This window comes from Littorina saxatilis, linkage group LG2 (genome assembly GCF_037325665.1).
Source record: "Littorina saxatilis isolate snail1 linkage group LG2, US_GU_Lsax_2.0, whole genome shotgun sequence".
NCBI lineage: Eukaryota > Metazoa > Mollusca > Gastropoda > Littorinimorpha > Littorinidae > Littorina > Littorina saxatilis.
In genome coordinates this window covers 79,024,243-79,039,439 of record NC_090246.1, presented here as the reverse complement: position 1 = coordinate 79,039,439, position 15,197 = coordinate 79,024,243, and the positions used below count along the sequence as shown (strand labels likewise).

The following is a 15,197-nucleotide window of genomic DNA, read 5'->3' as shown; positions in this document are numbered from 1 at the left end:
CCCACACACACACACACATACACCCAACCACCCACTCACACACACACCAACCCCCACTCACACACACACAGGCACACACACATACACTGCACACACACACACACAGACACAATCACAGACAGACTCGCCCCAACATGCATTAACGTCATGGACTACAGACAGACAGACAGGCAGACAGACAGACAGGGAGACAAACAGACAGACAAACCGACAGGCAGATACAGACAGACATACAAGAGAGACAGACAAACAGACAGACAGACAGACAGACGTACCGACAATCTTGGGGTGGATGAGGGGCAGGGAGATGACGTGCAGCGCGTCAAAGCCAGACACCTCCTCCCCGTCAACCCCAGGCACGTCGGCCAGGGAGAGGAAGGCCTCGCCCCCAAAGTCGTTTTGAAACACCAGGTCGTGGTCCATCACTGTGAACACCAGCATGGCGCCGCGGTGTCGGCACTGGCTCGGCAGCACCTGGCTGTGAACAGTCAACAGTGAACAGTGAACACCACATCATCACTGTGAACACCAGAATCGTGCCAAGTTTGCACTGGCTGGATGAAACCTGACTGTGAACAATGAATAGCACATCATCAGTGTGAACACTAGAATAGTGCCAAGTTTGCAATGGCTGCATGAAACCTGGATGAAAAAATTAACACATTAAACACACACCAGTTTTGGTATTGTTGTTTGCATCAAGAAACTTTAGACAAGAATGAGCCAATGACATCATCAAACAGCGAAGGACAAGAATAAGCTAATTATACATGTTAAATATACATCACTGATAATACATGTAGACCTCAAGCCCACATCATTTGTAGAAAGTTTGTTATTCCTTGTCCAAAAGACGGAACGACAGAAAGCTATTTTACAAAGAACAAAGGCTACATAATTATACACTTTTTTTCAATGCAATATATAACTGTGACAATAAAACTGAACAACACAGCACGTTACTCACAATTCAAAGGACTCGTCCAACGTGGGAATGAGTGTTACTCACAATTCAAAGGACTCGTCCAACGTGGGAATGAGTGTTACTCACAATTCAAAGCGGACTCGTCAAACGTGGGGTTGAGCGTTACTCACAATTCAAGGACTCATCAAACGTGACGTGGGGTTGAGCGTTACTCACAATTCAAGGACTCGTCAAACGTGACGTGGGGTTGAGCGTTACTCACAATTCAAAGGACTCGTCAAACGTGACGTGGGGTTGAGTGTTACTCACAATTCAAAGGACTCGTCAAACGTGACGTGGGGTTGAGCGTTACTCACAATTCAAAGGACTCGTCGAACGTGGGGTTGAGCGTCTTCTTGATGATCTTGGTGGTCTGCACGGACTTGTTGGGGAACACGTGCTCCGGACACAGGGACACCAACACGAAGGGGTCACTCAGACCTGCAACCGTCACACGCATTGTTTAACAACAACGGTCAATTATAGCAGGCCAGTACAAGAAATAACAACAACAATAAACTCATTTGATTTGCACAAGCATTAATTGCTCCTTAAACATCAGGTTAGTGTAGAAGAATTACACATTTAATCACAACAAAAACAAAATAAAAATGAAAATCGTCAGAAATAAAATCAGCTTCAAAACAAATGTCCTGACGATGTAGGTGTCGTTAACAAGCTACGAGTGCGGGTGAGACTCACCGTTAGCATCCAGAGGAATCAGGTCCTTGGCGCTCAGAACTGCAATGAGAAGATGAGTTTAAACACAATACGGCAAACAACCCTTCTTGTGCAGAGAAACATTCATTTTCAATCTCTAAATTGTGTATTATTATTATCATTATTATCATTAGTATTAATATTATTACTAATTTTTTTATATTTATTATTTGCAGATGAGGTCTACGCAAAGGTTATGTCTGTAAATCGTTTCTATCTTTTCAAAGGGATACCAGTTCCACAGGTCTAGTCAAATAAGCAAACGAAGATAGAAGCATGAACTGACCTTCTAAAACGTGTGTATAATTGTTTATTTTTATTTTTATTTTTATAGATGAGCTCCACCCAAAAGTTTTGCCCGTAAAACCGTTTAACAAAGGGACAACAGTTACATATGTCTTGTCCAACAAGGAAGCAACAAAATATGATTTGACCTTCCACAAGCAACAAGTGTGAGTCGTGTTTGTAAACAACCCGGATGTTGAGTGTCCCATAGTCCGTGCACCCTACCGCTTGCTGCAACACACACACACATTATAATTATACACCTTATTATGCCCCTGATTGCTTCAACACACACACATTATAATTATACACCTTATTATGCCCCTGATTGCTTCAACACACACATTATAATTATACACCTTATTATGCCCCTGATTGCTTCAACACACACACATTATAATTATACACATTCTAATTATAAGCAGCACCTTGACATCATAAGCAGGAAGGGCAGTACCTACCTGTTGCTCAATATGTTCCAGGTAAAATACCTCCACGATCGAGTGACAAGGAGTTTAGCAAGGTAAGAGACATTACAAGCAGAAAGAGCAACGCCCACCTGTTGTGCCACCTTCTCCAGGTAGAAACCCTCTATCAGTGACGGTAAGGTAAGTGACATTACGAGCAGAAAGAGAAAAGCCCACCTGTTGTGACACCTTCTCCAGGTAGAATTCCTCTATCAGTGACGGAAAGGTAAGAGACATTACAAGCAGAAAGAGCAAAGCCCACCTGTTGTGACACCTCCAGGTAGAATTCCTCTATCAGTGACGGTAAGGTAGGTGACATTACGGGCAGAAAGAGCAAAGCCCAGCTGTTTTGCCACCTTCTCCAGGTAGAATCCCTCTATTAGTGACGATAAGGCAAGTGACATTATAAGCAGTGCCCACCTGCTGTTTCACCTTCGCTAGGGAGAAGCCCTCCGTGAGTGTCCCAACCTTGGGAAATTAAAGATTCTGTATTGTGTACAGCAAGGTAAGTGGCAGTGGAACCCCTCTTTTAAGTCCTTGCCATTTCATCATTTCTGTTCATAGCCTCTGGAAATTTACCTCCATTTTAAGACTCCCTCAATTTTGAGACAGAGATTTTCTCAGATTCATAAAGATCTCAAAAGGGTTGTTCCACTGTATAAGCAATGCTCACCTGTTGTTCCACCTTCTCCAGGTAGAATCCCTCAATGAGGGAGAGGGTGTCCATCTTGTGCAGGGTCAGTTTCTTGCGCAGCATGTTGAACTCGTCCACTAGGATGTCGTCCATGTCCAGGCCCTTGCCGTTGGCGTAGAAAAAGTCCACCAGTAGACTGAGTGCCTCGAACATCCGCTGGTAGAACGACGGGGGTCTCTGTCAACACAGTCAACATATACCGTGAACATACAGTGAACACAGTCAGCACACAGTGTACACACAGTGAACATGCTGTGAACATACAGTGAACACAGTCAGCACACAGTGTACACAAAATGAACATACTGTAAACACACAGTGAAGATACAGTGAACACAGTCAGCACACAGTGTACACAAAATGAACATACTGTAAACACACAGTGAAGATACAGTGAACACAGTCAGCACACATTGTACATACAGCCTGAACATACAGTGAACAGTCAGCACACAGTGAACATACTGTGAACACAGTCAGCACACAGTGTACACATAATGAACATACAGTGAACATACTGTGAACACAGTCAGCACACAGTGTACACATAATGAACATACAGTGAACATACTGTGAACACACAGTGAACATACCGTGAACATAATGTGAACACACAGTGTGAACACACAGTGAACATAATGTGAACACACTGTGAACACACAGTGAACATACTGTGAACACACAGTGAACATAATGTGAACACTGATCTACCCACCAACACAGAAAGGGAAAAGAAAGGGAATTCTTTGATACTGTTCTCAAAACTCAGCCTGGAGTGTCCACGGGCTAAGTCAAGAGCACAAGCTCAAGCCAGACACAAGCAGAGGTCAGGAGACCTCTGGTTGCACCCTGGTCACTTCTCTCTCTGACCATACGTACTCTGTGAGCCCAGATGGTCCGTCCACAAGACAAGATAACAGTAAACCAGTGAGTGCATCCTGACCACGTCCTGCCTGTGACCACTAGCTCTCTGCCCAGCTAGTCAGTCCACTACACAAGATACAACAATAACAAGTACACTGACCATCACCTCTGTGTCTCTGTCCAGCTGGTCAGTCCACAACACAAGATACAACAATAACAAGCCAGAGTACACTGACCATCTCCTCCGTGTCTCTGTCCAGCTGGTCAGTCCACAACACAAGATACAACAATAACAAGCCAGAGTACACTGACCATCTCCTCCGTGTCTCTGTCCAGCTGGTCAGTCCACAACACAAGATACAACAATAACAAGCCAGAGTACACTGACCATCTCCTCCGTGTCTCTGTCCAGCTGGTCAGTCCACAACACAAGATACAACAATAACAAGCCAGAGTACACTGACCATCTCCTCCGTGTCCAAGACCTCTTTGAACTCCTCCAGGGTTTCGGTCCAGATGGAGGCCAGGATGCGCTCAAAGTTGGTCTTCAGCAGGAGCTGGTTCAGCGTCAGCAGGTTGCTGTCCAGGTATTCCAGCAGGTCGCCGATGGCCTGCGGACACACCTGCGTTAGTCTGTTGCTTCTTGTCACCAGCCAGGCAGCCACCCAACCAGCAAACGATAATGACCAACCTAGCAACCAGCCAACTAACCAAGCAAGCAATCAGACAGCTAACCGATCAACCAGTCAGACAGCCAACCAACCAACCATCCAATCAAGCAAGCAATCAAATTGCGAACCGTTCAGACACTGAACCACCCAACCAGCCAGTGGGGCAACCAGACTGACCCACTAAGCGACTAAGATATACATGTAGGTATTGACCGCAGGCTGTTTGATCAACAGGACGACGCTCAAAACAGACACAATACTGTCTACGTTTTCACTCTTCAACAAAGTCTGCCAAACATCTTCCATTCTAGAGGTAAGACATTCGTGTTTTTTTCCGAGAAGTACACAGTCTATTAATCTTTTATAAAATCCAATGTTGCTGTTACCTCAGTGAAACAAAAACAACACCAATATATATAGCTAGGCTAACAACAACTCCGGCCATTCTTTACCATGTCAGAGAAAGCAGGTACTGTGGATAGTTGATCCATTTTTCGGCCACACGCCAGGTGGGCAGGTAAACAATGACTCCACACTAAGTTGGCAGGTCCCTGTCAGACACTGCACCTCTCTCAGCTCTTTCCAACAACAGTTGAAAACTTTCTTTTTCACACAATATTACACCAACCCGGCCTAATGTCTTTTCCATTCCATTTCTGCATACTCTTCCACAAAGTTGGCATGATTGTCGAAAGTGTTCGCTGGGTATGTGTGTATACAGCATGACTTCCCTTCTTTGTCTCTGTTAATCTAGGGAGAAAATATCCAGCGATATTTCTCCGTAGGCCTAAAGTTCGGCCATGACCTAGGCAAAATAACTTGCGCAGCCGCAGAAACAAGAAAATGGAAATCTTATGAAGCCGTCATCAACACGAACACAATGATTGCAGAAGCAAACTCTGTACCTACACGACCGAGACACAAGACTGATTATTTCACAGCTGCAAAGGGTAAGCTTACTCACGTCAGGTCTTCACTGACAAGCTAGGAACAGGCGGAAAATTCCAAACAAAAGTAAATGACGTCAAAGTCTCTTTCGCTTTGCGTGTAACTTTGTCATGACGTCTTTTTGTGACGACAGTATACGCGACAATTTGTTCGCTTCCGGTGTCATAGGTGAAAAGCAACTCAAAAGAAGAAGCTAAGCCTGTGTCTTGAAACAGCTGAAACAGTCTTTTGGATTGCCGTTTCAATGTTAACCAAAAAGTTAAAGAAAAAAACAAGGTTCAGTTGCGAACTGACAGCGGATTGAGCATTTATTCCTGTTGATGAAGGTATGATTGAAGCTTTATTCTCTCCGTCAACCAACAAGACTAGATTTGTAGCAGACGAAAAACAAAGTGTGCGTTTTTCCTGTCTTGTGAAGGCGATTATGTCGTTATAAGTTATCTGTACGTTGTAATGACATTTCAAAACAAAATTTAGCTTTGATGCGTCACGGGATAATAAGCTTATACGTTTTTATCCATGGAATTGTTTTTTTCGTCTCGGCAGGGTGAATGAATTCATTATGTCTTTTCCGGAACTGGACAAAACTGGCCTTGCCAAGACTGAAACAAAATATAGTTCTACAACTTCTAGGCTTGGGTTGATTGTCCATGGTGAATTTCCAATGATTTGTTGCCACATCCCATGACAAATTCTCTTTACTTTGGTCATGCCATATACGTTACAGTTCCGTCCATGCATGGTATCGCGTGATATTTTGTCTCGACGGGGTGAAAGAATATAATGACGTCACTCTCGGCAGAGCCTCGAGTGACGTCATCATATTCATTGACCCAGTCTCGACAAAATATCAGGCGATACCATGGATGGACGGAGCTGTAACTTATACATATATAGTGTGTATAGCATAATTATAATTATGAATATTGTGTGAACAGTACATGTGGTGATTTTTGTCCGTATGGTTAATTGTTTTATGTAGGTTTTACATCTGATTGTTCTATTCTGTATATGTTCCTTTGTAAAGGGCCTGGAGCCATAGGTTAGGCACTTAAAAATGTCCAGTTATTAGTATTATTATAACAAGAGGCGAAGCCTTTAAGGCTCACGTAAGAAATCGACAAACAGTAACACAAACTCAATCACTCCGTCACACATACACACACACACACACACACACACACACACACACACACACACACACACACACACACACACAGTAAGCATAGGTGAAACTGTGCAAGAAAGCGAGACCCTGGATCTGCCAAGTAGTCTCGGCCCGCTCACAATAACAATGACCGAGACTTTCAGTAAAGATTCCTTTGCGTGACGTCTAACCCTCTTACGTCATAATGTGACGTCTTCAAATAGTTTCTATCACACACGTCAAACACTTTTGACCGAGACTGACGTAATCCATAGACTCGGAAATGTTAAAGTTTCTATCAGTATCACACACACACACACGCACGCACAGACAGACAAAGTTTATCATCGCATAGGCTACACTTACGTGAGCCAAAAATAGCTCTATGTTAACCACAACTCCGTGTAAACACAGCTGGGTTGTGTTAGTATGTGAAAAACCATAACCTCGTCAACTCAACAAGGTCAATCACTCTCGTCAACTCAACAAGGTCAATCACTCTCGTCAACTCAACAAAACCAATCACTCTCGTGAAATCAACAAGGCCAATCACTCTCGTCAACTCAACAAGGCCAATCACTCTCGTCAACTCAACAAGGCCAATCACTCTCGTCAACTCAACAAGGCCAATCACTCTCGTCAACTCAACAAGGCCAACCACTCTCTCACCTCCGCGGCAACAAGACTCTCTGGTGCCCAGTTGAGGTGAAACACGTCTTTCTTGATGTCTGGTCGCATCTGTAACCATAACCCTGAGTACAGTCTTTATCCTCACACTAAGGATTACCAATTTAAAAGGGTGGGAAAGGAGGGGGGAAGGGGGGGGGGGGGGGGCGGTTGCAAGATGAAGTGAAGTTGGATAGATTCACATTATATACAAACAAAAAACAGGTGAGAATAGTAAATTGAGTAATGCAATGAAGAGTGCGAAAAGTAGTTTTACTTTTAGACTTTTGTTACTACGCTCGTATATTATTTAAAATAATTGTAAGGCTTTAGCACGTGAATAATGGGAATAAAAAAGATTCTTTTGAAAGAGTCTTCTTCAAAAACAGTTAAAGTCTAACCTCCAGTTGCGAGCCATCATATTTTAGACAAAAGCTTACTAAAAAACACACACACAAAACCAACAACCAAACTGCTGACCTTATCGGCGACCCTGTCGACGACCTGACGTATCTTCGCCACCATGTCGTGGTCAGCCGCCTTGACGAGAGAGTGGAGGGAGTAGTGGGGGGAGTGGTGGGGGGAGTCAGCGGCCAGGGCGGAGGCCACACCCAGCGCCTGTTCCACGTCCCCCACCTCCAGCAGGCAGGGTAACGGCTTGACGGACCTCCGCACCTGCTCTATGTTGTTGATCGTGATGCACAGCTGTAACCATGATAACAATAGAATAACATGACTATTGATGCAGGCTGGGTAACGGCTTGACGGATCTCCGCACCTGCTCTATGTTGTTGATCGTGATGCACAGCTGTAACCATGACAACAATAGAATAACATGACTATTGATGCAGGCTGGGTAACGGCTTGACGGATCTCCGCACCTGCTCTATGTTGTTGATCGTGATGCACAGCTGTAACCATGACAACAATAGGATCACATGACTATTGATGTAGGCTGGGTAACGGCTTGACGGATCTCCGCACCTGCTCTATGTTGTTGATCGTGATGCACAGCTGTAACCATGATAACAATAGAATAACATGACTATTGATGCAGGCTGGGTAACGGCTTGACGGATCTCCGCACCTGCTCTATGTTGTTGATCGTGATGCACAGCTGTAACCATGACAACAATAGGATCACATGACTATTGATGTAGGCTGGGTAACGGCTTGACGGATCTCCGCACCTGGACTATATTGTTGATCGTGATGCACAGCTATAACCATGACAACACTAGGATCACATAACTATTGATGAACTGGCTGGGTAACGGCTTGACCGACCGCAGCACCTGCTCGTGTTGTTGATCGTGATGCACAGCTGTAACCATGACAACACTAGGATCACATGACTATTGATGTAGGCTGGGTAACGGCTTGACCGACCGCAGCACCTGCTCGATGTTGTTGATCGTGATGCACTACTGTAACCATGGCAACACTAGGATCACATGACTATCGATGCAGGCTGCAACAACACGAAAGAGCCTGTGATGTAACAAGACAGGTAACACCGCCTCACACTACTCAGACTACTGCATGGGTCTCACAAACAGGCTTTTCTTTGGCACATTTCATAGCCATTCATAAACTGGAACAGTGTCGTTTCTTTTTATCTCTTCAGACGCTTGCGTGGTGAAAACATACAAACACAGAAAAAAACACCTGAGTGCACAGTTATGGCCTGGTAATCACAGGCATGCCAGCACACCAACACCAGCTGTTTGTCTGAAGCCGTTATACAACTGACCTCTTCTGTGACGTCAAACTGCCCCTCGTCGTCATAGTAACCTTTCTCCATCAGCTTGGTGTGAACCAGGTCAGCATACAGCTTGGCACAGTTACACAACGTCTGCACACATACACGTGTCAACACTACACACAGTCTGCACACACACGACACAGTTACACAACGTCTGCACACATACATATGTCAACACAAACACATACACACTGACACACACACACACACACACACACACACACACACACACACAAAGCCACCCAGACACAGACACACACATACACACACATACACAGACACACACATACACACACACACACACACAAAGCCACACATACACACACACACACACACACACACACATGCACACACACAGATACACACACACAGATACACACACACAGAGATACACACACACAGAGATACACACACACGCAGACACAGACACACACAGACACAGACACACACACACACACACACACACACACACACACACACACACACACACACAGAGAGAAACAGACACACACACACACACACACACACACACACACACACACACACACACACACACACACACACACACACGGGGACCCACCTCCACCATCCTGTAGACAAAGGGAAGCGCTCCCTCCTTGTCCGGCCATGCCAGCTGCTTCCAGAACTCCGTCATCTGAAAACACCACACACGTGTACTTGTTATCACTGGTAATCACGCCGTCATCTCGACACACCATAATACACTATACCATCAATGTTTGAGGGTAAAAGGAAAGGTCCAAGGACAGTCTAAAACCCAACTGAAAGACTTCGACATTCAGCGCGACGCCTGGGAGCAGCTCGCCCAGAACAGAATCAATGGGCTCAGTCTTACTCCTAGTGCCCAGACCGCTGAAGACAAGACTCAGCTGAGTCTGACTCTTGGTGCCCAGACCGCGGAAGACAAGACTCAGCACAGTCTGACTCCTGGTGCCCAGACCGCTGAAGACAAGACTCAGCACATTCTGACTCCTAGTGCCCAGACCGCTGAAGACAAGACTCAGCACAGTCTGACTCCTAGTGCCCAGACCGCTGAAGACAAGACTCAGCACATTCTGACTCCTAGTGCCCAGACCGCTGAAGACAAGACTCAGCACAGTCTGACTCCTGGTGCCCAGACCGCTGAAGACAAGACTCAGCACAGTCTGACTCCTGGTGCCCAGACCGCTGAAGACAAGACAACTGTTGTTGCACAGCAATAGCGTACATTCCGCTGCCAATACCTCAGCAGCTCAACCTTCCCATAAGTGCCCTAAATGTGTGTGTGTGTGTGTGTGTGTGTGTGTGTGTGTGTGTGTGTATGTGCGTGCGTGCGTGCGTGCGTGCGTGCGTGCGTGCGTGCGTGTTTGCATGCGTGCGTGTGTGTGTGGTCCAGACTCATCCCCCGGACCCATTAGATAAGGCATCCGAGCTTGCCATGAGTCTGCCGCCATCTTCGACAACGAAGGGCGAACAACAACGCAGGCTTTCACCAACACTCATGATGGTGATGATGGTGATGATGATGATGATGATGATGATGATCATAAAGATGGCTTTTATGATGATGATGATGATGATGATGATGATGATGGTGATGATGATGGTGATTGAAATATTGCAAAATAATTGCACTCACTCACAAGAATGTTACTTTCGGACAGACAGACAGACAGACAGACAGACAGACAGACAGTGAGACAGACAACCAGACAGACAGACATACAAACAGACGGAGCCAAACAACTTTACCTGAGTGAAACAGCAGCAGACGTCAACTGCAGAGGTACTGAACTTGACCGAGGCAGTAGCACTGGCCACCTGCAGCAGACAACCATTATACAAGCCACCTGCAGCAGACAATCATTATACAAGCCACCTACAGCAATCATTATACAAGTCACCTGCAGCAGACAATCATTATACAAGTCACCTGCAGCAGACAATCATTATACAAGTCACCTGCAGCAGACAATCATTATACAAGTCACCTGCAGCAGACAATCATTATACAAGTCACCTGCAGCAGACCACCAATAAATTGACGTTCCACCACAAAACCAGTCTTAATTAAGTCGCAGCAGGCGAAAGCGAGATAGCGTGAGGAAAAGGCACTGGGGGTCTATCTGGGTGAAATTCACTTTTTTGCAGAAACGTGTTCTGTAGACCCCAAATTATCATGACAACCAAACAAATATGCCAAAATCAATCGCTAAATAGTTAAATTATTCGATTTAAATGCGCAATACATTCATCAAAAAAGTCAAGCATAACATCAAAATGCCTCACTTTGACCGATAGTTTACTTAGTGTATTTTTTACAGAACCCCACTATGTTTGGTACTGTCGGAAAGCTCATTGCATCAGCTTTCCCGCGGTGTATTTCTGTGGTTAAAAATACCTGCCCACTTCCTCCAAATAAGGAAATCGTGACTTAAACAAACTTTAAGATTTAACCAATCAGCTTGTCTGCCTTCAAAAAAGGGCTAGCAACGGCCTCCTCATTGGTCAAATCAGCCCAGGGGAAGTAACACTGTATCATTTCCTATCGCTATACGAAAGCAAACCCATGGCTGACGTAGGGGAAGGGCTCCTAATATGGACCACGTTTTGTTTCATGCTGATAACTTGCTTGTTTTCTTGCGAAGAAGTTTCATTTTGTGTTTGGTAGTCCTTCTCTCTTAGGTTAACCGTTAGGCCTAATTAGAGTGAAATAGCTTTGATAGATATTCAGTAAAAATTAAATACAGAAAAAAATCACAAAGGGTCCATATTAGGAGCCTGGGCGCCTAATATGGACCAGTGAAGTGGCCTTCACGAATCACTGTAAAAATCCCCCTATACTTCAAAGTAACATGATACAACTTAGTGTGCAAGTCAGACTAATTCAAAATAATATGCTTTAGATTTAGCTGTTTCGGGTTGATGAGAGCATTATTTGAAGCACACCAGGAAACTAACGAAGCTTATCAAAAACAGAGTGAAATTAAGTGAAATTATCAACTTCTACGAAAAGAAAACTGTTTGTTATATTTTTTTTAAATCTCGAGGGCGAGTTATGGGTTATTTCCAGCAAGCTTCTTAATGAATTAATGAAAATAGGCTTTAGCTTTTATTTTCTTCGATTTGTTGAAGGTGGTCCATATTAGGGGACTCACACATACTTTGAGATTTTGCTATTATTTTTTGTTTGCAGGAGAAACTTGGGGTCAAGACTGCTAAATTGTAACAAATACGGTCTTAGCTGTCATATAAAGCAATTTTTGTGTTATAAAAGCGTTGGCTGTGGACAGAAAGGAGTCAGTTTTAGGCGGCAAATTTAGAGTGAACCATGCCAAAAGTGAAAAAAAGAGAAAAAGCCTAACGGTTTTCAGGTTTGTGTTTCTGCAACTCTTTTGACATGTGCAAGTTGTCCAGAGAGGGTGAATACAGCCAATTAAAAAATGTGAGCGCTCTAGCGCCGTTAGTTTGTCAGAACAGGAGGTGGTCCATATTAGGAGACGGTCCATATTAGGAGCCCTTCCCCTACACCGATTGACAGCGCTTCTCAACTGCGATTCGCTTGAAAATAACCACGAACTCCGAGATTTGTTGTCGGATTTCTTTGCCGAAGACGTTGCTGGATTCAGTGACTCCGATTCTGATGCATCTGACGCCGAGATATGTGACGCTGATGCTGAATATGCGGACGAAGAGGAGACAGACCGTCCCCTCGTCAGTGTCGAAAACCCCGTTGGCGTTTCTAATGGCACTGCATCAACTGCAAGAACACATGTAGTTGAGGCGAGTGGTGGAGGAGATGTGATGGAGGTGCATGCTGCAGTTCCTTAATTGCAACAGGGCTGTGATGTGCTCGAGAGAACTCGCCTTCGTTGCTGCAAAGCCAATGGAATTAAAGTTCCTGACGCTGCACCCGGAAATACTTGTCGTGGATGTATCACCCAGTTTGATCCGGAGGAGATTGTAGCTCTACAGCTCTCAGTGCAAGACATGTATAAAGGTGAGGTTGGAGGTGGTGTCAACATTGATGTGCAAGAGCTTTTGTGGTGAACAGACTGTCACAGTGGAGGAGTTCCTGTGTTTGGGATCTACATTCTGATCTGTACGTATTCCTATTCGATGCCAACAAAGTGACCGATACAAGTAAGTTGATTTTGTTCAAGTGTTTGTCAAACTATTCTTTAAATGGACAAAAACGTGGGTGTGATGCATGTAACCTCTTTAATCCTGATAATGACAGTGAAAATGTTTGCTGATGTGTATGACATGTATTTGACCTTCCTCCACATGTATGATGTAAACAAAGCCTTCAAAAATGGTGATAATTGTTCTTTTAACCCCTCGTTTTGGATTTAAAGGATGCATGAAAGATCAAAGTACACTTGTGCAAAATGTGGAAGGGTTAGGTTAATTTTCAACCCCCGTTGCTAAGGAAAATGTAAAGCTGGTGCTTTCCAAAACTTTCAAGCCCGATTTCTCAAAATGGCCGCCGGTCAACTTCTTTCATAAAAATGGCCGTAATATCGTTATTTATTGACCTAGAGCTTTAATTTCTTTTTAAACATCCAGGAAAGATTCGATGGGTTAAAACCAGAACCATCTAACTGGATTTCCACCATTTTGAGAAATGGCCACTTGAAGATTTCAACCCCTTATAAAAAATAGTAAACACAGGATTGTAGCCCTCATATTTTACACACTTGACTTAGAGGAAACACTGGTTATGCACACTAGTAATCAATTTAATTGAACAACTTTTTCATATGCAAAAAAGGTATAATTTGTTCTGCTTCCAGAATACACTCCTGCTCTTTTTTCAGTTCTGGAGCTAGAAAAGCCCAGTGCACCATAGCTGCTTCTGACTTCCACACAGACCCCACTGTGGCCTGTGCTACAGCAGTCAGAAGCAGCCTCCTCACACATAGCATGTTCTGCTTCCAAGCAAAGCTTATACTGTACATTAGTTCAAATCGTTTTTCAAAGTTTATTACCGTCATAAACAAACACATGTCAAGTCACTTGCAAAAATATCATCAAGGACTCATGTATTCATTCATTGTGTGGCAACACGCATAAATAAAAATTAAATTGCCGGTACTTTTCATAGCGAAAAAAAACCACAACACACACACAAAACTCTCTCTGAAATCATTACACTTTTTTTTTTATTGTGTTTTTCAAGAAATCCCAACGGTAATCTTATGTTGTATCAGCTCATATCGTTTTGCGTTACGCACAAAAACTACAAACCCAATAACACTAACAACAAACCAAACGAACAAAGCAACAAACAAGCAAGCAAACAAACAAATAAACACAAGGCTGAAGGCGCATTTTAACCACACAATGCAAATGGTAACAAAATCACGAGCTTTAGATCCTGACTGCATGCTCTGTTCATTATCAAGAAAACAAATAGGCATTCTTACCTTTTGTTGTACTTTCCTCTTCACAAAAATGTTGTGCAGAAAGGTCGAAATAAATCATACACATTTTGCACTTTTAACAGTCGACCTCCTGTACTGCTTTTGTCTTAGCCGTTTGACCAGTTATTCCTGTGTAAAATTCATCTCTGAGTGTCTTCGCTTTTCGAACACACCTTTTCCCGTAGTCCCGGGTTGCAGAGTCTTTAAGTTCGGCTGAACTTCTTCTCATGAGGTGTCACATAGGATGCTTCCTTCATCGATGACAGAATTTTCTTTGTTGGGGTTCCATAAACAGATGGAAGAGATGCTGTGGTAGTTACACCTTAAGGAGCAGTGTCTGACATATATACTACAAGCTGATGTGAATACACCTACGGGGTAACAGAAACTGTGGAAGCACACACAGGAGAAAGATGTACAGGAGTTGGGTAGCTTGATTCATTTTTGAGGGGTGGAATCACAATCAGCAAGTATTGGAGTTGATGCATGACTCGAACAGGAGGATATCCCCCATTCACCATGTTCTCAAAAGGATCTTCGATTGAAGAAACAGCACAATCGTCATATTTTGGGGTAGATT

The 15,197-nt window shown here is 43.9% G+C and overlaps 1 protein-coding gene across 1 annotated transcript in view; it reads right to left on the bottom strand.

The window, feature by feature from the left end:
* LOC138959820 (BAI1-associated protein 3-like) overlaps nt 1-15,197 on the bottom strand; it is a 117,741-nt gene that overhangs the window by 8,309 nt on the left and 94,235 nt on the right. Inside the window, exons 18-28 of the mRNA XM_070331452.1 lie at nt 10,944-11,012; nt 9,772-9,846; nt 9,180-9,281; nt 7,907-8,131; nt 7,430-7,498; nt 4,459-4,605; nt 3,110-3,307; nt 2,119-2,200; nt 1,667-1,705; nt 1,282-1,405; nt 276-478 (exon numbers count right to left, since the gene is read on the bottom strand). Coding sequence (XP_070187553.1) covers nt 276-478; nt 1,282-1,405; nt 1,667-1,705; nt 2,119-2,200; nt 3,110-3,307; nt 4,459-4,605; nt 7,430-7,498; nt 7,907-8,131; nt 9,180-9,281; nt 9,772-9,846; nt 10,944-11,012 — 1,333 coding nt within the window. The remainder of the gene's footprint in view (nt 1-275; nt 479-1,281; nt 1,406-1,666; nt 1,706-2,118; nt 2,201-3,109; nt 3,308-4,458; nt 4,606-7,429; nt 7,499-7,906; nt 8,132-9,179; nt 9,282-9,771; nt 9,847-10,943; nt 11,013-15,197) is intronic.